The 25178-nt window shown below is 35.9% G+C and overlaps 1 protein-coding gene across 4 annotated transcripts in view; it reads left to right on the forward strand.

The window, feature by feature from the left end:
- The window catches only part of LOC123870352 (Kv channel-interacting protein 4-like), a 283490-nt gene that overhangs the window by 236243 nt on the left and 22069 nt on the right, over positions 1-25178 (forward strand). For 3 of the 4 annotated variants that reach the window (XM_045913613.1, XM_045913611.1, XM_045913612.1), the window contains one exon: positions 24579-24773. In XM_045913613.1, the coding sequence (XP_045769569.1) occupies positions 24579-24773 (195 nt within the window). Of the gene's footprint in view, positions 1-12904; positions 12914-24578; positions 24774-25178 lie in introns of those variants that run through there. The other variant, XM_045913614.1, reaches the window with a different exon arrangement.

Raw genomic sequence — 25178 nt, forward strand, 5'->3', positions numbered from 1 at the left:
CACACACACATACACACATACATACACACACACACACACGCACACACACACACACACACACACACACACACACACACACACACACACACACACACACACACACACACACACACACACACAACAAATAATCGACTTAGTAGCCATCTTTTAGTTTTTGAACTGTTTGCTGACTCGCCACGATTTCGCACGTGTGAGCTTACCTATCTACAGACGCAATGTAGGTGTGTTATACCTTCATAATTAAACCTTCCAAGTAAAATTTTATAAGTAATGCCGAGCAATTCACTAAGAAGTATGGAAATTAAAAGCGAATGCCGAATACACAGATAATTCTAAAATTGCAATATTACGCACAAAGTTGATCAGTTGTAAAGATCGTATCGGACTTCGTCTGTGTTGGTGTTAGCTGGCGGGCATGCTCTGCCTTTTTGGAGTATTTTTTTTTCGTTAAAACTGACTGGAAAGCGCTCTAAGGGGGTGCCGTGCGTATGTCGGCGAGCGCCGGCACAGACGGGGTACATACTTATCCATACATACAGAGAAAAAAAAAGATCGTATCTTTCGCACTTAAATGCTATGAAAAGTTACCGAAAGAGGTCGGTTGTAAAGAAACAAGGTAGTATAACACCCGCTAATGGATTGGACTCGAAACTGCTACGGAGCTGCGTAGCACAGTGCGTAGCCTCCCCAAATAAATAATAATTACTGTCACAAAAAAATATGACTGCTAACCTTCAGTTTATAGCCTGAGACATGAACGAAAAGAAAACATTTATCTTATCTACATAACAAAATGTAACAAATTCAAAGTTATACAAATATTGATGAAATATATTCTTCCCTAAGTATTTTTATCACCGTCGAAATCTTAGTTTATTTATTTATCAAATAGTCGCCAAGTATAATTTGAACTATTTTGTTTTTGTACTATCCTATCAGTGCTACGCGAAGGCTACGCGCTACAAATGTTGTAGACCTTTAAAATACCCTCTAGGCTTCGTTATCGTCGTTGTACATATATGCCCACTCACATGCATATGCTGTTGGACAAAAGTGCAAGAATCTCCACAGAACTCAAAGCTAAAGTGTAAATTAAAACCTTATTACACCCCCGACAAGTGAAGGTTACAGTAACTAGAAAAGAGCTGATAACTTTCAAACGGCTGAACCAATTTTCTTGGATTATAGCTAAGAACACTCTCGATCAAGCCACTTTTCAATCAAAAAAAAAACTAAATTAAAATCGGTTCATTAGTTTAGGAGCTATGATGGCACAGACAGATACACAGATACACACGTCAAACTTATAACACCCCTCTTTTTGGCTAATCATGAACAAAACATCTTGCCCCACCCGCACTTTTGACTTGAGCATGCCCAGCTTTTGTTTGTTACTTTAGCTTACACGATTCTACAGAGTATAGCAAAACAAAGTATGCAAAATTCCCTTAATGCGTCTATCCTATTTCTGTTTAAGTACAACATCCGTTGTACTTAAACAGAAATAGGATGTGAAGTGACATGTGAAGCCAACGCGTCCGTCGGTAGACTGGTCGACTGTCTACTATGTATGCAAAACGGGAAATTAAAACCTTCATTGGCGGTGACACAGACAACCGATTTTAACTTGTATTTTAACCGACAATGTCACTCATCTTTATACGGTGAATCTTTATCCGATTTGACAGTCTCAACGCACAGTGACATCTGCTCGGGAGTGTACACAATGGTTCTTACACAACAGGTCTATCCTTCCTATCATCTGTTTCAAAAATCGGATCAAATCAGGCAGCGCAAGCCTATAGCGTGTGGAAGTCTCTACAAGAAGCCTATGTCCAGCAGTGGACGTCTACATACTTGCTCACGCCGACGATGACGTAGGCTCATATTTTTTGATGACTCATATTTAACAGGACTTATGTTTTATGCTTGTTTATAATATCAAAAAACTCATGGTCACTGGTAAGATCGAAGGAAAGAGACCCCGCGGACGTAGCCCGAGATATTGGTCAGACCAAATAAAAGAAGCGGTCAACACACCTATCTGCGAGCAATCCACGCGGCAAGAAACAGCAGAGCAATGGAAGAACATCGTAACAAATATTGCATCAAAGGGGAGCCATGATCCTCAAAATTGAGGAAACGACGCAAGAAGAAGATTCTTGTTTATGCTTATATTTTTTGCAGGACTGCTTTTTTTGTGGGACGTTTGAGTAGTAAATCCTGTGTTTTACTTTTATCAGCTTTTTCGGATGATTATCGGTAGTGTGCCATGGTTCTTATTAGCTTTAATGGACAATGTATTTTCCTTTTCAAGCATTAAAAATGAATCATAAGTTAACTACATTTTGTGTTGCAAGTAGAGGTGTAGACACAGAAAAAGTAGAGACCAAACGGATAAACCGATTCGATTTCCTTTCTAAAACGATTAAAATAAACGAGAATAAGTTAAAAAAATAATTAACCAATGGAGTTTCATCATTATATCACAACCAAACATAGGTGAAAACTATCCTGAATAAACTAACTTTCATACAAAATAATACCCGTAAAAATAAATCATCACTTATTTGATAGATACAATGTCTCAAACAAAAATATCGCATCAGAAGCCCTATATTATTCCGTTATTCCGTAAAATTTAAATATACTCGTATGAATTCAGCTAAACAAAGGTTTAATTAAAAGACAAACAAATTAAAAGCAAAATATTGGCTCTCGTATTTTCCATTCATTTGAATTCACGCTGTAACGGCGAAATCTGCTCAGCCCATTATCACACAGACCATAATTACCTCTCAGCCATTATAAGTCATTTATGCGCTACTATACAGGAAATTAAGTTATCAGACTTTAGAAAAGGTTTCTAAATAAGCTATTCATTCCACATTTTCCAATCATTTGTATGATTATAACTAGAGTTGGTCGATTTGTATACCTAATATTGTAAACGATGCTGTAATTTGTAAGAAAAAGCACATTATTAACTTAAATTGTATTTATAATTTTACTAGCTATGTTTTAAAGTTGAAAAAGCGTAGTATTTACATGGGTAAACATGACAAACATCCATGCATATAACGGTAACAATTTATAAACGCGTGAAAAAGCTGTGCTTGGATCTAATGAGATTCGTTACATGTTGTTGCTTGCTTTAAATAAGGTGAAAAGCGTTTGCTGGCACATTGCACAGCAGTTTACAGGGTTAGTAGAAGTTAGCATATCTCAACTTCATCGATACATTTCTATTATCGAAATACTTTAAAGTAAATGAACCTAAAGATATTGGTTTGTAGTCATACATTCCGTACTACAGATCTTTTCAGTTTTTTCTCTTGGGGCGTTGGCTGTAGATGTATGGACGAACTTGAGTTTGAAAACAAGGCTTTTTAGGTAATTTTTATTGCTGTATAGGCTTTCGCTTGATAACAATCATGCTTAATAAACAGCAATGATATGGTCTAGGTTAGGGAATTAGGGAAGATGCCTATTAACTTTTGCCTTGAAGATATTTATTTAGGTTATACGTGGCAGGGAACCCGGACGTTGGACTTTGAGCAGAAACGTTTCATACGAGTAGATTGGATGTTGACCACAATATAAGCATGCCAACAATTACAATTTCTGTTTTTTTTGTTAAACGTTGAAGGAGAAACAAGCTTGTAAAGTTTCTGAGCCCACTTTCCAAGGTACATATTATTATGTCCAATACGACATTACGTCGGTGCTGTAAGCTAAGCAATTTTGCCTGCGTAGTGTAAATTTTAAGATAAGTAAATTTTGGTTCGAAGTTATAGTATATCGACTCTTGAGTCGATCAACGATGTTTAAACTTGTACTAACCCTACAGTCATGGCTTGGCCTAGTTTCAAAGTAATAAATTTTGCGTTTACGACCAAATCGAAAGGTGAATTAGAATGTATGATGCGATAAAAAGTTCAAAGTAAGCGATATTATGCGAATGTAATATGAATGTGCGAAACTTTACGAGGCCTTTTATGCCCGTCTGTGGGCGATAAGGAAAGTTATTGCGAAAACGCCTTCTGTAGTTTACAACTACTTTCAGAACCTAATTTAATACGTAACTCTACCATAAGTATATATTAAACAAATAAGAATTCGGTACATTTTTGTTTGTCTTGTACGCCATGCTGGATTTTTAACCCCCGACCCAAAAAGAGGGGTGTTATAAGTTTGACGTGTGTATCTGTGTATCTGTCTGTGGCATCGTAGCTCCTAAACGAATGAACCGATTTTAATTTAGTTTTTTGTTTGAAAGGTGGCTTGATCGACAGTGTTCTTAGCTATAATCAAAGAAAATCGGTTCAGCCGTTTAAAAGTTATCAGCTCTTTTCTAGTTTTCTTATAGAGGTTTTTTAAATTTTGAGTTATTATGACGTTATATTTCATAGAACAATAATATTATGCATGACACAAATGAAACCCATGACAATGTGTGGTCTGGGTGCCATGTGGAAGTAAAATTCAAAAAATAAAGATAAATTATCCTACAAAAATACTCATGCCGCATAAATTACAAAGGCCTTTCCGCATCGTAATTTTCATTTATGAGCGTCGTAACCACTTCATTAATCACCTAATGATGGGGGTTCTTGGGATAACAATGGGGTAGGATCCGCCCATGTATGACTAGGCTAAGAGTGAAGGTAAAGTATTTAACCATAACCAGTTGCTCAACATGCTTTCCGAGGCCATCTACCAATCCAGTAACTAACTTGGCTTAAGCTCACTTAACTTACACAATCTACTCATAGACACAATAGGCCACATAATCTTCAATCGGTGAAAAAACTATGATAACTTAAACGTCTATGTCGTCAAATATTTTTAAAAGATGCTTTACTTTTTACACTTGTGTGGTACTACTATTAGGTATGCTTAGTTGCTCATGACGTGTGCAAAACAGACTACATATTACCGGGACGTACACGCACCTTTTGGTAGGTACCTTCAAGCGTGTATCAAAAAATGGCGGCTCGTCATTAGAGTTAGTCTTTGGTAATAAAAATAAAATAGTCCTCTATTGATTGCTCTCAAATATATATCACAAAATCTACATTTAGGTCACGTATTGTAGGTATGACATTCCAAAACTATTTTAGGCTTACAATGGTATCCCGGCTAAAATATTTCGGTTATGGGAAAAACTATTCGCATTATCCCTTTCCTGGGATGCCGTGAAGAATTATGGCGATATTGAGGGTCCTTAAAGTGTGAGGGGAATAACTCTACTACGTGAGCTATAGTCCCGGGATATAGGATCCACAATTTATTTTGTGCGAATGGTAGTGTTAGTTGTCTTTAGGGAATACTGGCTGATATGTGATGAACAAGGCTTTAGATTGTCAAATATCTCGGGGGAACTCCCTGATATTCTTAATATGGTAATATTATTTGGTATCTGCTCTTCTTTGATACAGGCAAAGCGTGGGTTTGAGTTTGAGCTACACACTCATTCAGAGATAATTATGCATAGTGCATACTCTAGCTTCCAAAGCAACGAGACTTACACTGTTCAGTTTCATTTACGACAGAGTAACATAGTGCGACACTACAGCATGCCACAGGGCCGCATTGTATAATAATTTAAAATGTAGCAAAAATCGTCGGCTGACTGACATATCGTAATATTAAAATTCTATAGAACGATGATATCTCAGCATAAAACAAACTGCGGCTGCAAAATTAATGTTTCTATTTGTAGCATGCTGAATTGTCGCATGTTGCTTTGGCGTAAAACATGCATAAGGTCATGCAATGTAGATATTTGTGTGTTCTCTGCCTTCGGCAAGATCCCTAGCTACGAATTCTGTATTCAAATATTTCATACTTATTGTTCAGGCTTAGCCCTTCTGATAGGGTCTTGGACTGTAGTAATAAAATGATGTGATGTTTTGTATAGCGGCAGTTTATGGGGCTATATTCATTATCGAAGAGAGTAATTAAATAAAAATTATGAGTTTTCTTTGTTTTTAACATTATTTATTATAAACGTCACGTTGTACGCGAGGCAATCAATGACGTCACAAGGTACGTCAAAACGGCAAATATATTTCAATTTTTTAACATAACAAGTGTAAATTAAAAATTTATAATACCCCCGACAAGTAAAGGTTACAGTAACTAGAAAAGATCTGATAACTTTCAAACGGCTGAACCGATTTTCTTGGATTATAGCTAAGAACACTCTCGATCAAGCCACCTTTGAAACAAAAAAAAAAACTAAATTAAAATCGGTTCATTAGTTTAGGAGCTACGATGCCACAGACAGATACACAGATACACACGTCAAACTTATAACACCCCTCTTATTGGGGTCGGGGTTTAAAAATAAAGTAATTGCTGCGGGAAAATATTTTAGCATCATTTTAGTTACGAGTATGTTAACAATAGGCTGAGATACTTCTCATGTAATAGTTCAAGACCCTATTAATCGCTTAATTTTTCAACGATACACACCCATATTATATTCCATAATAATATTACGCGTTATGAATAGTTTAGTGATAACTGGCGTGACCCAAATTGTTTTTAATTAACAAAGTGTATTCAGTATATTGGATGGTAAAACGCAGTAGGTAGTTTTAGCGTAGGAGGTTAACATTTTCCGGAAAATATTAATTAAAAAACTGAAAGTAAATACTCACCTATATTTTTTTAAACTGTGTATATATGAGCAAGCGATGTCATTCAATAAAAACAAAATATGAACAAATAGAAACTCTGAATAAGCAAATAAAAATCTGTAAAGGGAAGCAATTTCAGTTCGAGTGAACTCAGCAAAATCATCACGTGGCCTATAATATTATGAGGTCGATTTTAAGGTGATCGTATACCAAGCTGCAACAGCATGAAACGGCTGATAACATAAGCACAGGTCCGCATTTATAATCCTCTGCTTCAGGTTAAAAAAAGCAATGAACGAGAGTGGAGTGGATTTTTCTTCGTACAAGTACTATCCCTTTTATAACGCGTGGGAAACTAAGTAAGAATTGAATGGCTAACCAATCGTAAGGCAGCAAAGACACTAGACGATAAATCACTTACCTACTGCGCACATTTGAAGTGTATTTTTTTTGTGACGCCATCTGTACCTTATATCTGTTCATAAACATTATGCTATGATTTTTTTATTGCTAGATGCTAGATGATTTTTTCACCTTACACGTTTTATTAAGATCTTACATAATATTTGCAAAATATACATATCTTGCGGGCATATGCGATCACCTTTAAAGCGAATCTGGCAATTCATCGTATACACATAATATTATGGGATACATTATATCTCTTTTTAGGATAAACCTTTGCTAAGGAAATGTTTAGTCTTCTTTTTAAAAGGATATCTCATACAAATCAGTAAACCCGTCTATTGAAAGAGCTTTTTCATTTATATTATCAAAGTAGCAAAATTGCTTTTTTGCGACATTATAAATGAATTACGTACCTACCCCTACTTAGGTTTTATGAGTTCATGTAAAAATATTTTTTCGAATATACATTTCGAATTATTTTGAGTTAAGATTTGATTTTATAATAATAGTAACAACGAAAAAAATTACTCAAATTACTAATTATTTATTTATTAGATGCGTTAAAACCCGAAAGATGGGTGGAGATGTGTTCAATTTTTGAATGCGAAAAGCCTGCGAAAAACCAAGCACATAGATATCCATGTAAGAAAATATCAGTGCTGACGTCGATCCTGCAATAATTTTGGCACATTTCATTGTTGCATCTGTGTTCCGTACCTCAAAAGGAAAAAGGAACCCTTATAGGATTACTTCGTTGTCTGTCTGTATACCTGTCGGTATGCCATATCCGTCAAGAAAACTTACAGGGTACTTCCCGTTGACCAAGGATGATGAAATTTGGCAGGCAGGTCTTATAGCACAAGTAAAAGAAAAAATCCGAAAACCATGAATTGTGGCTACATGACATAAAAAAAAATGTGCGCATTAACAAATAATTCATTTTTGATTTATTGCGCAAAATGTCGGATAAAATTTCCGAGTACGGAACCCTCGGTGTACAAGTGTTACTCTCACTTGGCCGGTATTTTTATTTTTTAATTTTTTATACTATTTTAACAAAGTATAATAATGTGATCTGTCCGATTATGATGTCTAGCATTACAGCATTAGACCACTTTCCGTAGAAGGATATACAGACAAACAAGAATTTCGACTTATCTTATATTATTCTATACCTATACGGAGTTCTCTTTAATATTCCACTCCATATATCAAAGCTACCTTTGAACTCAAATGAAACGAATATTTGCTTTACAACTTGTATTAATATGTATTTCTTAAACTTCTTACTTCTTCTAATCAAAAGAATACCAGGTAGGTACCTACCTACTTCACATCCCATTCAACGAAAAATGTTCTGTTATAATATTATATGCTTGTGTATCAATGTATTTTACTCTAATCTACACAATTATATAAATCCCCTCTAAAAAGATGCTGAGAAGATGAAGAACCCCAACGGGGTTTTTATAAAAATCTTAATCCACGCGGACGAAGTCGCGGGATTTTAGTAGATAGTACTGGTAAAACTATTACTAAAATGTCTAAATCAAAGTATTTATTTTTCAAATAAAAAAAAACATAGTACAGACATACTTAATTAAGTAAGATAGCTTGGCTTTTTTACATAATGACTATCATTTTTTACCTTTTATAGTGACAACAACAATGACAACCCAAAAAAGTATATATTTTCAACTCTGTTCCGGAAAATTCGCGTGCATTCTCTACTCGGAGTTGAATAAATAATGATAGAGTGAATCTAGTGCACTTTCACAATTTTGCACTTTCTGTTTTGCAAACCAGACCAAAGATAGCAAGACTGATCAGTCTGCACTGAAATGTATGTGGAAAACAAAGATATTATAAAACTCCAGGAAAGTAAAACTGATAAAATTAGATTTAACAAGTGTAAATTAAAAATTTATAACACCCCCGACAAAGTATCTGACCAAATCTGATTTCCAAAACATCATTTTCAAATAAATAATTTTATGTATCTAGGCAACGTCCATCTTGACAGCTAGTCATTTGTCAATTGACATAATATTATGAACCTAACGGTCTGTTACAAAGTTACAAGAAAACTAGAAAAGAGCTGATAACTTTTAAACGGCTGAACCAATTTTTTTGGATTATAGCTAAGAACACTCGCGATCAAGCCACCTTTCAAATAAAAAAAAACTAAAATAAAATCGGTTCATTCGTTTAGGCGCTACGATGCCACTGAAGAATACACAGATACACAGATACACACGTCAAACTTATAACACCCCTCTTTTTGGGTCGGAGGTTAAAAAAGTGTGTGACATAATATTATACGCGTAGCGACACAGACTACATAGATATTGGCGCGGGGTTACGTCCAGCAGTGGGCATCTATCGGTAGATAACGATGATAATGATGAATCGTGTAAAGTTTAGTAAGTACTTATTTTACGTACGTAGTTTAGAGATTGTAAATTATTTTACAAAAGCAGTTACTTTCTGTAACTATCAAAGGACAACAAGGTAATCAACGTAACCATACGTCTTCCGTTTTTTACTTTTGGTTAAGAAACTCTAAAAACTTTAGCATTGATCATCGGATGCTTAAATTAGATAACATAATCTCTCAGCCCCTCCAGTTATAAAGCCCTCTCCCCGAGCCAAGTTCGCTAGTTGATATTCATGAACGGGATCCAAACCCACGCACGTCCCGCGAGTTACAGCTGCTAACTGGCTTATGATATATTATATGAAATCGTATGAATTTCCGAAGAACCATCTGATAAAATAATGTCTAGAAATTGAGTCTTAGAGCTTTTGTACACTCATTCGTATGCAATTCGTATTCGTTTGCGTAAAATACGTATTTTTACGTCAAAAATCTGTCCAATACGATTCGCAAAAATACGAATAAGTGCACACGCGTACGTACGTTTAGTATGGCGGCCATTTTCAATCGTATTTTTAAAAAAACGAATACGAATCGAATATGAATTTGTGTACAAACGGCCTAAGGGCTCTTTTCTGGAGAAGCATTATGCGTCGCGTGGTGCGTTGCGCTTATAAACCCTGTTCATTCCCATTCTATAGAAAAGAGCCGTTCTCAGTAGTAAGCCGGCAAAGAGTTGAACATGTTGATGAGTATGATTCGTTAAAACCACTGTTTCACTAGTTGCGATTGAATATATTTCAAATAAATAATACATGTACATACTTACCTACGCGTAAACCAAATACGAGCCAAATGGTGAAATCCAAATACCTGCACACGAATTTCCCATTTGGCACTGTCGTAAAAACCCATAAGCACCGTACGGTTTGTGGATTTGTTATTTCAGTTAGAAGCGGCAGAGTTTTTCCATTTTCCAACAATCCAAATACCAACCCCTCTCGTTAAACGCAGTGCGGAGTCGAGTTACGATTGCGAGATGGAACAAAACCGCCAATTTTATTCGATCAGCGCTTGCTTATTTCTAAACAGGCACAGTATAAAGGTTACATGTAGATAACCTAAATTTGCCTTTTTAAAAAAAAAAAAAGAATATTAGCCATGTTAAATGACTAATATTCCCCTTTCCTCTCCAATTAAGCGTCAGGCTTGTGCTAGGAGTAGGTACGACAATAGTGCAACGGGCGGGGTTTGAACCGTCGACCTTTCGGTTTTCAGTCCTATATATACAGTTTTATAACCTGTTTGCCTCACTCAAATCTTAACCCTAATAATATTATAAACTAGCTGATGCCCGCGACTATAGGATATAGGTTTTCAAAAATCCCGTGGGGACTCAATAATTTTCCGGGATAAAAGTAACCTATATGTTAATCCGGGGTATAATCTATCTCCAGTCCAAATTTCAGCTAGATCCGTCCAGTAGTTTTTCCGTGAAAGAATAACAAACATACGTACATCCATCTATACATACTTACAAACTTTCGCGTTTATAATATTAGTATTTAGTAGGATTTGAAAGTTAGGATGCTTCGATGTTAACTTGGATTACCTCACTAACTGATTTGACTGTTTGTCTGGAATCTTGATAGCTTACCCATACCCTGAATACTATACATATTATGATACTGCTCATCCCGGAAGATCAAACAGTTGCTGTAAAATTAATATCCACTTGGGTAAAGACGCGGGCAACATCTAGTATCTAACAAAATATTTTAAAAGCTATTTATCTATTTATCACAACGGTGCTAATTCTCGAAATTAGGCGATTTTGACGAAGTGTTGAAGTAGGTAGTGGTTGATATATTTTTCATACTATTCCTTATAGAAAAGGATAACACTACTTTACATACTAGCTGACTCACTTCCTTGGAATTTCTGAAAATCTTTTCCTATCGGGGATCTACGAAAAAATCTCACATAGGTAAGCTATGTTTATAATGTCAGTCAATCAGCTTATGTTTTCATGTTTAGATGAAGAGTTCAGATGAGAGAATACTAATCATAACCCAAAATTTAAAAAAAACCCCCGCCACAAAAACCTCTAGGTATAAGAAAATTAGAAAAGAGCTGATAACTTTCAAACGGCTGAACCGATTTTCTTCAATCATAGCTAAGAACACTCTCGATCAAGCCATCTTTCAAACAAAAAAAAACTAAATCAAAATCAGTTCATTCGTTTAGGAGCTACCATGCCACAGACAGATACACAGATACACACGTCAAACTTATAACACCCCTCTTTTTCAGTCGGGGGTTAAAAATACAAATAGGCATGAAGCAGTAATTTATTAACTGTCCATAAATAAACAGAGATAATTGAATAGCAAATAATCAAACACGATAACATGAGATAATTAAATAAACTTGCTGTGTGCTGACGCATTGCAATAAATAGTTTCAAGTTTCAAATTTCATTGAACAATATTATTATTTTATTATGATATCATGATCAAATTAATTTAATACAATCATGAGTTTCAGTAATGTAACTTTGTCTGTGTTGTTGTATTCTTGTATACATATAATACATGTATCATGCATACTTATGCAAATTAATGTGTGAGATCGAATATGACCATAATTATATTTTATATTAAGTATTTTGGTAATATAGGTGTAAAAGATTTGCTTGTATTAAAATAGACCGTAGTACTTATATAGAGTCATTTTACCGAGTAATATTACAGGAAACCTGGCAAACAAGATTCATCTAAGCAATCTCAATAATATTCAAAAATGTTCTAACAATTTGCACATCTACGGACTTACGGAATAAAAATCAATTAAAAAAAGACCTTATTTTTGAGATAAGTTATCATCAAAGTACTTATACATAGTCGGATAAAATATACTTAAACGGGTTAAAGTTAGGGATTTGTTACTATTAAGAAAATATCTTCCAAACAAATAAATTATGACCAACTTTCTTTGCGTGTCTACACATTATTAATCACATTATTTTTCCGCCTACATCAATTACATCATACTCAACGTTGGAATAACCTTTCACATACAGTTTATTTTATTATCCACCCATATAACCATACTGGAAGTTTCTGGATTGCATTAGTTTTGGCTGTGGTGTGGTATTTTATTACTGGCAGCAATCCACGTGCGGCCTGCGTTGTCCCGAGCAACAAAAAGCAACCTGATTTAGATCAGTGGTGGGCCTAGCCTATATCTCTGTGGCTATAACTGTATCCCTTTTTCCGGGAATACCGAATACAAGCACCCATTTATTAACTGAATAGTTTCAGTTACCTACCGAATAACGTCATAAGCACATCTTAGTTATAGGGATGTGATCGATGTGCGCTTCTAACGTCAGCACGCCAGCTAGGACCAGATTACATTATTTTCATCATCCTCTCGACCCACATACGTTACTCTGCTGGACATAGCTAACCTGGAATGGGTATGGCAGTTTTCATTAAACCCATACTCCTTTGGTTTCTACATGGCATCGTACAGAAACGCTAAATCGCTTCATGGCACGGCTTTACCAGTAGGTTGGTAATTAGCCACGGCAGACGCCTCCCACTAGACCAGACCAGAAATTTAGAAATTGCAAAATTCCAAACACCTGCCAGGAATCGAACCTGGGACCTCCTACTAATCCCTGCGCCTAACACTGCGCCAGGGAGGCAGTCATGGTGAGAATATAATAATATTCCCGCTAGGTGGAAATTTGTCTTCTTAGTGGGGATATGCCATTGCATGATCGCCACACATTCTCATACGAGATCGCCATACAAGAGAGCTTGAGACGCCTAGATCGGTTCTGCGATCGTGTCTATAGCCACGTCAGTATACTCATTCTATCTTTGAGCTATTTCGGTTATTTTTGCTGGTCGATTGCTCTAACAATCATTGCTACCATCTCAATTTGTAGTGAGTACCTTAATTTATAGTATTCTTGAAGTGGTGATTCTTTTTTAACGCTCGTGCGAATTAGGGCTTAGTGGGAGAGTATCAAAGATCAGAGGTGATTGCGATCGTCACACTGTAGCTGTCAAACTACGCCAGTAGGTCTCCTTTTCTTCATAGTATCTTCTCATTTCTGATTGGACAGACTAGTATTTATGCTTCATATAAAATGTATAGCTCTAATCGCCTTCTGTCGGCTTGGATTCGCAAGCAGCTTACAAAGCAATTTGTAAGTGACGACAAAGAAATACTAAGCTCATGAAAAACGACAGCAAACTTTCACAATGCAAGTGTTGGAGACAGTTCAATTATTTGCCGACACTTAGACACTCAGAAAAATGTATTGCACTACCGAGAGAGATCTATTTCAATAGTATTCGGTTCTTTTCCAAACTATTTAGTAAGTACTACTTTTTTTTATTCAGAGACAAGTTAGCCTTTGACTGCAATCTCACCTGGTGGTAAGTGATGATGCAGTCTAAGATGGAAGCGAGCTAACCTGAAAAGGGTAAGGCAGTTTTTATTAAACCCATATCCCTTCGGTTTTTATATCGTGCCGGAACGCTAAATCACTTGGCGACACGGCTTTGCCGGTAGGGCGGTAACTAGCCACGGTCGAAGCCTCCCACCAGACCAGACCAGAAATTCAGAAATTATAAATTTTCAAACCCCCGCCGGGAATCGAAACCGAGACCTCTCACTACAGCGTTTACCACTGCGACAGAGAGGTGGTCAAAACTTCTTTAAGATTTTATAACTGCTTAGATTCTTGACCGCTCTCCATATTTTAACCCCCGACCCAAAAAGAGGGGTGTTATAAGTTTGACGTGTGTATCTGTGTATCCGTCTGTGGCATCGCAGTTCCTAAACGAACGGATTTTAATTTAGTTTTTTTTTTGTTCGAAAGGTGGCTTGATCGAGAGTGTTCTTAGTTATAATCGCAGAAAGTTGGTTCAGCTGTTTAAAAGTTATCAGCTCTTTTCTAGTTTTCTTAAAGAGGTTTTTGTGTTGGGGGTTTTTTAAATTTTGAGTTATATTTTATGTAGGAAGGTCAATCAAAGATTGCAACGCCTCTAACGGCTAAACTTCGTGGCTAGACGGTTATAAACAAAGATAAAATCTAAGATAGAAATCTTTATGTTATTTCCAATCAATTTCAAACCTTAGACAGTATGAAAGCGTTTGGATATGAGCAAGTGATAGCCAAGGCACCGAATCAGCAATAATATTGGCACGTTGCACACAGCACGCGATCGCGTGCCGAGTCATCACTTCACAATGTTACTAAGCTCGTAAACCACGGAATAAAGTTAACTTTGTACGAGTAGCGCTTGTTACGATGTCCCAATGAATGGGAGAGTTTTCTTTTATTACCTTCCAAGTTCCACTTCAAGTTTCATAACTAAGCAATAAGAGCTACGGAGAATGTTATCACTTTCGTAAAGGTTTAGTTACCATGGTTTATGCTTTGTTAGTAGAATTATAACAATCATCAGCATCATCATCCCACCACCTGTCTACTACTGAGCACGGGTCTCATCTCAGAATAAGAAGGTTTTAGCTGTAGTTCACCACGCCGACAAAGTGTGGAACTTCATACACTTTCGAGAACATTATGGAGACCTCTCTGGCATGCAAGCTTGCTCACGATTCTCTTAACACTTCTTCACGGTGGCCTTTTAAGCAAGCGATATTTTAATTGTTTAAAACGCACATAACTACGAAAAGTTAGTGCATGCCCGGAATCAAAACCCCCGATCCCGGTCTTTACCAGTTTTTATTATTTCGTCGTTTTATTATTATTTTGATATACAATTTCAAAATCTAAATCTAAAAGAACTATCCTTAAGGGGAAAGCACACCAAGCACACCAAGGGATGGAGAGTGGAGACGACGCGCGGGGAGTAGAACGTGGCTGTGTGCCGATTGACAGCTAACTCCACTTCGTTTGCCTGCAGAAATATATCACCACAGATGCATGGTTCAAATCATCTTACTGTATTCAAGGGTCACTAAGCTTAACCACTACGATATCGCCGCTTAAATCACTGCGTCCAAGAATATGTAGAATTTATTCCAAATACCTACCCAAATACGAAGCCTTCGAGCTTTCCAATAAGTAAATGTTTTGAGATAAGTGGCAAATAAGTTGGTAAAATCTACTTTTACTGGAAACAATACTTTTTCCTATTTGAATAAATGGAATTCTTATCGGTTCAGAAGTTGGCAAAGCTCACCAGCACCTGAAGATTTGCGGATTTGTTATTGTTATCGCGGCGAATTTTTCCGACTGTTCGAAATCCAGTTCCCGAAATGAGTCGCACTGCGGTGGTTCTCTTCCGAGACGAATTATTAATTTTATTGGAACGGATCATAGCAGTAAAGGTTTGTTTTACCGTACCAATAATTACTTACTTGTCATTTTGCTTCCTGAATATTTTTTTTGCTCAAAGATTTTCAACAAGTTATCATTTTAGATTTTTGAATTCGTTTTGTTCATTTATTTTTACTATATGTTATTCAAATGGAAACTACTCCCTTATAAGTCTTTGTGAACGCAAACCAAGTGGTAATTATACTCACATCATTAAATCTAAATAATGTCTAACGCTGTAAAAATTACTATTCATTATTATGACATGTATCATAATAATCACAAGTGTAAATTAAAAATTTATAACTACCCCCGACAAGTGAAGGTTACAGAAACTAGAAAAACTTTCAAACGGCTGAACCGATTTTTTTAGATTATAGCTAAGAACACTCGCGATCAAGCCATCTTTAAAAAAAAACTAAATTAAAATCGGTTCATTCGTTTAGGAGCTACGATGCCACATACAGATAGATACACAGATACACACGTCAAACTTATAACGCCCCTCTTTTTGGGTCGGGGGTTAATGAAGAACTTTAGAGATTTCACAATTTTCAGCAGATATTTACATATCCTACAATAAGACAATCATGAAAAACTCTATCTAACACGAATACAAACTAAACATCCGCCAACATTTGTTTGTTTACTGAAGCAATATCGCTGCGGACTCGGGAAATTGCCCAATTTGAAATCCGAGTGTCCTGTGCACACTCATTTAGTATTCTAATCACACGGTGCCCGGCAGCCCCTAATTTGAATGTCTTGCTTCAAGCCGCTTTTAGTTTTTACCCAACTTACCCTTTATAAAAACTCTTGTTTACCTAAGTAAACCTATGTACCTACCTACGTAAAAGGTAAAAAAAGGAGAAGCTTGTTCACATCTTGCCTCTTAAAATTATTGTAAGAAATGAACAAACATTTTTACTTTCGTGCAGTGAAGTGTCTCTAAACAGGTGGTTAACGTTCCGCCTTTAACTGCTTAATTATTTCGGAAACGGAATGCACGACAAGTTTTGAAGTTAGTCGGCTTTTGCACTAATTGCTCACAATTTATCACGACAAGATGAGAGATAAGGAGAGACAGTTTTTTCTCCAAATACAAGGCCACCTTATATTTACTTAATAATAATAATTTACAGCTTAAGGGCCCTTAATTAAAAGAACACGAAGCCCGTAATTATTTTTTGTTAATTAAAAAAATTATGAAAGATTGGCCCATTTGTTGGCAAACGAGGCCCTAGAAACTTTTCAAAGTAAACCGATGTGGACTTGCCGTAAAATGTTACCGTAAATCTGCCGTTTTGTGTCATCGGGAAGTTTAATTCACACTTTTTATTCAATAACTTATATATAATCTTTTATGAAAACTGTATGAGTTTATTTTTCATAGTTACCTAATAAAAGAACTCTTGACATTATGTAAAATAATAACTTCCTAATTAAAAAAATTAGAATAGACTACTTTAATCCAGGTAGATTCTTAAAAAATTGTCATCTACTCGAATATGACTATACTATTTCACCAGAATAACAATATTTCATCTATTTGTCTAATCACTCGAAAATTAACTTAGGCCAAATGGATATTAGCAAGTTTTCTTGCAGAAGTTGCTATCTTTGTCATGTCAATATCAATTTCTGCAACTTTTTAGTGTTTTGTTAGTATCAAAACTTGCAGAATTTGATTTACCTACTACTAATATTTATTAAGACTTTGCAAAAAAAACTAAGCAAAAAACTGACTTCTGTAAGAAATTGCGGAATTTACTTGCCACTTAAGTATGACACTTGACATTATGTTGCTATCGAGTGATTAGATAACTAGACAAAATATTGTAAGTCTGTAAATTGGTCTTTATTTTTAGTTTAGTTCAAACGTTTTCTGGCAATATCAAAACTCATTAGAAGAATAATTACGTCACTTTCTAAATTAAATCTAAGGTAATTTTCCTGAGATGAGATGGAATATTAGTTTGTGCCTCTTCTACTAACACCTAGCGGCAATGTTATCACAGCGCTACTAAAACAACATTGTTCAAAGTGCATAGTAATATCTTGCATAACTGAAGCACTATACAATGTTATCGTCTAGTTGCTTCCTCTATGGAGTAAACCAGCTCGAAAGTCTAATTTAAGGCAGCTATGTATCTATCAGATATAAAGGTAACTCAATAGGCCTATTGGAAATAAAAAATAAAGAACTTTAAGAAACTCTCAGAAAAGTTTCAATTTAATATTTAATGTGACAAATTTTACTAAACCTTGTATTATACAAGTTGTTATACCTTATCATATTGCATGCTAATTGGCAGAATTTGGTTGTACCCTTTTTATTTTCGGAACACCTCCACTGTTTACCCATATTTGCAATAAAGAAATTTGAATTGAATTAAAATGATACATCCGCCTAATTAATATGAAAGAAATGATTGTTATATATTTTTATTGTATTACAAATTACCCCTTGACTGCAACCTCACCATGGTGGTAAGTGATGATACAGTCTGGAAGCGAGCTTGTTTGGAAGGGGTTATAAACCATACCTATCTATTTAACACTTATCGGTTTTCTCACGAGATCAGGGTGGTAGCTAGCCACGGCCGTAGCCTGCCACCAGACCAGACCAAAGACAATTTAGAAATTATAAATTTTCAAATTGCCCTTGCCAGGAATCGAACCCGGGACCTTCCACTTATAAGACCCCATTGCGTCAGGGAGGTTGTCAAAAAATAATTAAAAAATAAATAACCGTAACCTGATCCCAATCTAATTCTTAGGGATTTTTTAATGCTCCAGAGATAGGTACATTAATTACTACAACACAATACAAGCAATTAAATACTACTGTCAGATGCAGTTGTTCTTAAACCGCAAACAACGATTTGTATAACAAAGATTTGTGGTTTATTGACACAATGATCAATTGACTTGTGGCTCAGAATACATAATAGTCTTGTGGTACGAACCACTGAACTATCAGTGAATCCCTTCTGAATACAAGAAACTCTATAAGTCGGTAATAATATCGACACTTCGAATAAAACTATATACAAAAGTATACCCTTAACTAAATAAACTCTTTTGGAGAGTAAGATTGCATCCCGAAGACATAGGGGAATTGTGCTTAAGATGACATACTCAGATAAGATGACACACCAGCGGTATTCTTTAAATAATTCGCGGTAAAGGTAAACCCGTGACGTTTTTGGAGAGCGTCATAAGTGTCGCTAGTATCTAAGTTCAGTATGGCGGACGGTGAATGCACGTCGCAAAGTAGTTAACGTTTTCGTGATTTTAATGTGAGAAAAATTTTGCTAACGCATTTGTTTGGTAGTGAAAATACACGTAAGGTAAGAATCTTTTGTTTGAACTAATTTTAATTGTAATCAGTGATTATTATATGGCATAAATATTGATAAAACCGTATTCTAACCTAAAAGGTTTTGCTATGTCATTTAAATCAAAATTACATTATTCGTTTGGTAAGATGACATACTTAGACATCGGCGTAAGATGGCATACTATGTCATCTTACTCCCTATAGAAGGATTATTAGATAGGTACTTTTTATTCAGATACAAGGTAGCCTGCAATCTCACCTGGTGGTAAGTAATGATGCATGCAGTCCAGTAGTTATTGCGTGAAAGAGTAACAAACACACACACACACACATACAAACTTTCGCTTTTATAATATTATTAGGATATTAGGATTGCGTGAAAGAGTAACAAACATACACACACACACACACACACACACGCACACATATAAACTTTCGCTTTTATAATATTATTAGGATTTAAACGACACCAAAGATGTGCTTTTTGTTACTTGGAAAAGACGACATACCACTAAAGTTTAAGATGACATAGTGTGCCATCTTACCATATTGATATGTCATCTTACACACATAGACATAAGTGCGATTAATGTTTATTTTTTAGTTTTCCATTACGTCGATTGTTCCAAAACTCTGATAATTTTGTTGAGTAAAAACCATTTACAATATACATACTCGTAAGATGTTGATCTGATATGACTTCATTTATTTTGAATATTTGTCTTCAAACAAAAAGTATGTCATCTTAAGCACAATTCCCCTAGGATACTTTCTATCCTTGGAAAAAATCCTTACACATCTTTTAAAATCTATATTTTAACCGACTTCCAAAAAAGGAGGAGGTTCTCAATTCGTCGGGATCTTTTTTATTTTTTATTTTTATTTTTTATGTATGTTCCCCGATTACTCAAAGACCCCTGGACCGATTTGGAATTTTTTTTTTGTTTGAAAGGGTATACTGTGCAGGTGGTCCCATATAAATTTGTTGAAGATCTGATGAATATCTTCGGAGATGGAGAACAGAACTCCTCAATGGATAGGAGCAAATTGCTCGCGATCAGTGTAATAGCTTAGTAAACAGTAGGGTTTTAACTGGGCACAGCATATTATAGTACAGTGGGGCCACTAAAAATTGTGAAATAAAAAATTTTCAAAAGAAAAATAAAACCGACTTCAAAAACGACAAACACTAAAAAGTAAAAAATAACTTTTGTTTAGCTACACGTGTAATGCACCTAGGTATGAAGTCGGGCGAGCTTCACTCTTGGATTTCTAATTTTGTTTTAATATGCTCGCTCGACTTCATACTTAGGTGCATTACACGTGTAGCTAAACAAAAGTTATTTTTTACTTTTTAGTGTTTGTCGTTTTTGAAGTCGGTTTTATTTTTCTTTTGAAAATTTTTTATTGGAGACTTATATCTTATTCCCACTAGACTGATGAATTGACTGATGGGTCCAGGAATGGAAGCATACAGACTGATGGATTGGCCTGGATATCCTTTTGAATATATTATCAGTCCCATTGTACAAAAAAAGGACACAGAACAATAAAATAAAATTAGAACCTTAAATAACACTGATACACAAAACACATACTTAGGTCCTACCAGTTAACATATTTACAAATCCTAGTTGCCCTTTTAAATATTGTAACTGTTCATGTAAACCTTATATGTAGATATATCGAGATAAATGTTCAATTCAAGGTGAAACATTAATTGGTTTCGAGTAGGTAATAAATAAACCCAAGCTAAAGACGAGGAAAATGCTCATTAGGAGGCATGTAAGGTTCCTGAAAATGCGCTAACAAATTCGATTTCGTATCTCTAAGGATCATTAAACAGGTATCTCTGTATAGAGCGATAAATTTTGCTATATCGGCTTAATTATTTGGGAAATGGAGTGTAAGAAGATTTTTTGGTATTAATTGCGAGAATTTTCAATAAAAATAATTTATAAGAACTTTTTCAGAATCATAGATAAATAAGCATATTTCGTATTGACCTTAATATTTATAATAGTTTATATTCTGTATTATTACTAAACTATTATTTAACTTAAATAAGTAAATAAATAAATGATGTTTATTTGCAAAATAATTATGTTGCAAATAAATGATGTTTATTTGCAAAATAATTATGTTGACATAGGTATACTTTGGACCTCTAACTCCCAAAAAAGTAAAAACTGTGTCATGTTAGTGCCTTCCCTGTTACATTTTCTCTAATTTAAGTTACAATAAGTTAAGATTAAGTTAAAATAAGTAAATGAAAATATTTGTGCCATTCTTTATCAGAGTGTAAGTAGAATGCTAGCTAAAACGAAGGCAGGTAAAGTTTCTGATTAGAAAAGCCGATTCTGAAAATAAAACAACTGATTGACACTAGAGGTTAACGAACGTTGCGTAAATTAGTGCCGCGGGGTCAATGCCGCATCGTAGGTGACCTCGAGTTTTACACGCTATAGACGGGTATGAAAATTACTAAATCAATAAAACTACAAGTATAAGGCAATAAGGCAATTTAGTCGCGCCAAGTTTTTGCTAGCATTCTAATTAGCTATAACCTGTATAATCGTTTTTGATAAAATCGCAGCTACCATGATTATTTAAAAGAAAAAATCCAAATTCAACATTGTTTTGTTCCCAGCTCCTTATTATTTTAAAAGTCTTAGTTTCTTGGTTGTTTATTAAAAAGCACGAGGACGCTACTTATTGTACAACGTCTCGGATCTTATCTCAAGCTGAACGCGGGTAGGTCATTATTTTTGAAGTCTAGACATTTCCCCTACGAGCTAAGTCATAAACAGCAGACCAAGCTGTCTCAACGTAAGATAGGGTCCTCTTCATAATATGAGCACCAGCCATTATCTACACTACACTGATAAATATCCACTAATAAAAGCGGATGTTTTCATGCGTAGTTTTTTACACATGCTAAAACGCGTAACTACAAAAATAACATATATTCCAAATGCTAATATTATAAAAAATACTGGACCAGAACAGAAACATAAATACTTAAACCAAATCAATATCCTTATGCTAATGCCACTGCCTGAAGCCAGTCATCATAATTAACGGTAACTGTTAACACTAGCTTCTCCTTTCAGCAAAGGTTGCCTGGTAGAGATTGCTCTAAGCAATAAGGCCGCCTTTGCACACAATTGTTTTTTCTGTTTTCTTCCTGCTGTGTTGTGTTCCTATACATGTTTTTGTGTGCAATGAAGACTTCTATCTATCTATCTATATATCTTAACGGCTTAGCCAGCGTGGTAGACTATGGCTAAGCCCCTTCTCATTCTGAGAGGAGACCCCTGCTCTATTAAGTGAACCGGCGATGGACTGATGGAAAAAATCATCTTACGATAATAAAAAAAACATTAAAGAATAAAAAAACTAAAGATTTTAATTTAGCAAAAATGGCGAAAAACATTATTTAAACGTCAAAGACGGTCGCCGGCAAGCAATCATCTGCAGCAAAAACGGTCCACTGAGCGAGCCAGCTGACCGCAATTTATTAAGAAACTAATCTGCTTTCTGCATTGGAAAGCAAATTTTTTGTAAGTATGATTTTAACAGTGATTAAAATATCTACTTAAATATTAATTTTTCTTCTGTAACATTGCGAATAAGAGCTCGTTCACACAGGCTGCGTAAGCGTAGACGTAACGCGTAGCATTCGTTGTAATGTATTGAACTGTATGAAATATGGCATACCGCTTGCGTGGCGTGAACGTTCACGTAGACGTAATGCGTGCAGTTACGTCTATGGGTTCACGCGCGTCACTAAGCACGTGTCACGTGTACGTGCTGCATACGCAATTGGTGTGAATCGGCCTTAAGTATGGTTGCGAAATGCAAGCTATCGCTTTTCTGCGCGTTTTAACGCTCATTTTGGCATACGTGCTTACACGGGCGCTAACTACTAAAGAGTAGTAGATTGTCAAGTTTTCTCCGCCATTTTTTATTGAATACAGAATTCTGATTATAATGAAAATGACAATCCTTGCCCTATAACAGATTACTGCATAATTAAAACGCTACTTAAATGTCAATATTATATTACTACTTTGTTTTATCTCTCAAAAGCTCTTCGGAATTTCCACTTGAATTATTTTAATAAAGGGGTTACAGACCAAATCGCTACGGTATTATTAATTCAACATAGCCTTTATCTTTGCAATACATTAGTTGAAATGAGATTCGTGAATTAATGCAACCGTGTGAAAATAGATAATGTAGGTAAGTGCTTAGGTAAATGACCATAGCCAGGAATTGATTTCAGGAGGAGTTTTGTCAGGGCCTTTACTGAACCTTTTTAGTAGTAGTGAGTCAGCGACCAGCTAACCTGCTAGCTAATAAATCAATGTAGTGAGTAGGTACGACAATAGTACAACGGGTGGGTTTGAACCGCCGACCTTCGGAGTTCAATCCGCTTCTCAACCGTTGAGCTATCGAGGCTCTATTATGTTATTATGTTTCTATGTTGTTATGTAAATTATGTTTCTTTCTAGAATATTGTGTAGTAGGGTTAAAATCAACTAATTAAAAAATTAGAGTTGTGCGATAGTCTTGGTGCTAGATAGGTGCAAGGAAATAAATTATACTTGAAAGTGACTTCGTCAAGTAGCTCTGAACTTTAACCCTCTTCGAAACTTAGACGACGAAAGTTTCCGCTACGTATGACATTCTTATTGTACAGTTCGAATATTTCACTTGTAAATTATTATCAACGGATGAGATAATTTACAATTTACAAACAATTCCGTTCAATTTAACTTTTTAAATTATAATAACCGAGACCCCGGGCTCAGAGCCTCCCAAATTACGCTGAGGGGGGCCACCAGGGAGCTATTAAAATATCTAAATATGTAATTAAGGAAAATGTTCCTCACTGACTGACTGATCTATCAACACACAGCTCAAACTACTGAACGGATCAGCTGAAAGGCATACAGAATATAAATAGCTAATAGGACGTATACGTATTTGTGACGTAGGTACGCTAAGAAAGGATTTTTGAAAATTTAACCCCTAAGGGGGTAAGTAGTAGTTAAGACTTCCGCCTCCTATTCGGGAAATTGGGGGTTCGATCTCTGACACACATTTCTAAATTATCGGAGTGATTCCTATATGCGTTTTAAGCTTTTAAGCAATTATATTTAAGGACTTTCTTTAACGGAACGTAACGTGTAGGTTTACTGTAGGAAAACGTCCTGAAGAAAGCTGCATGCCTGAGAGTTCTCCACAATGATCCCAAAGGTGTGTGAAGGTTGCCAATCTGCACTTGGCCCGCGTGGTAGACTATGGCCTAAACCCTCATTCTGAGACCCCTCATTATCATTCTGAGAGGAGACTTGTGATCTAATATGGGCCCGCGATGTGTTAACCATAATGATGAGATTGTAACGTGTAATTTTTGCTCTGTTGCAGACTCAGAACTCGAGGAGTTGGGTGAGCAGCTGCCCCGGTACCGGCCGGACTCCATCGCGGCGCTGCGGCGGCAGACGCGCTTCACGGAGCCCGAGCTCAAGCGCCTGTACCGGGGCTTCAAGGCGGAGTGCCCCACCGGCGTGGTGCGGGAAGACACCTTCAAGCTCATCTACTCGCAGTTCTTCCCACAGGGTGGTAAGTTGACAAACAAACAGACAGACGGCAGAGTGACATTAACAGGACTTCGTTTTACCCTTTGGGCACCGAACCCTAAAAATGACGTGAGATGTCCTGAGACAGATGCGAACGTACAAGGAGCGCATGTAGAAACAGGCGTCACTTTGCGGAAGTCCATGATATAGGGGAAAGTAGGGTATATTGGACCACACTAAAATGGACCCCCCTCATATCTCGAAAAGTATTATTTTAATTTTTACAATAGTAAAATCGTACGATACGCACCTAACTTCATTGCATATCAGCCATATTGTTTTGTTTAAAAACTGAGCGTTCGTGTTCTGTGACCGCAAATGTAAATAAGTAATGTTTGATGTAATTTTGAGTGACTCGTGCTAAGCGTGTAGCTTTTAATAAGGTAAG

This window comes from Maniola jurtina, chromosome 12, assembly GCF_905333055.1.
Source record: "Maniola jurtina chromosome 12, ilManJurt1.1, whole genome shotgun sequence".
Classification (NCBI taxonomy): domain Eukaryota; kingdom Metazoa; phylum Arthropoda; class Insecta; order Lepidoptera; family Nymphalidae; genus Maniola; species Maniola jurtina.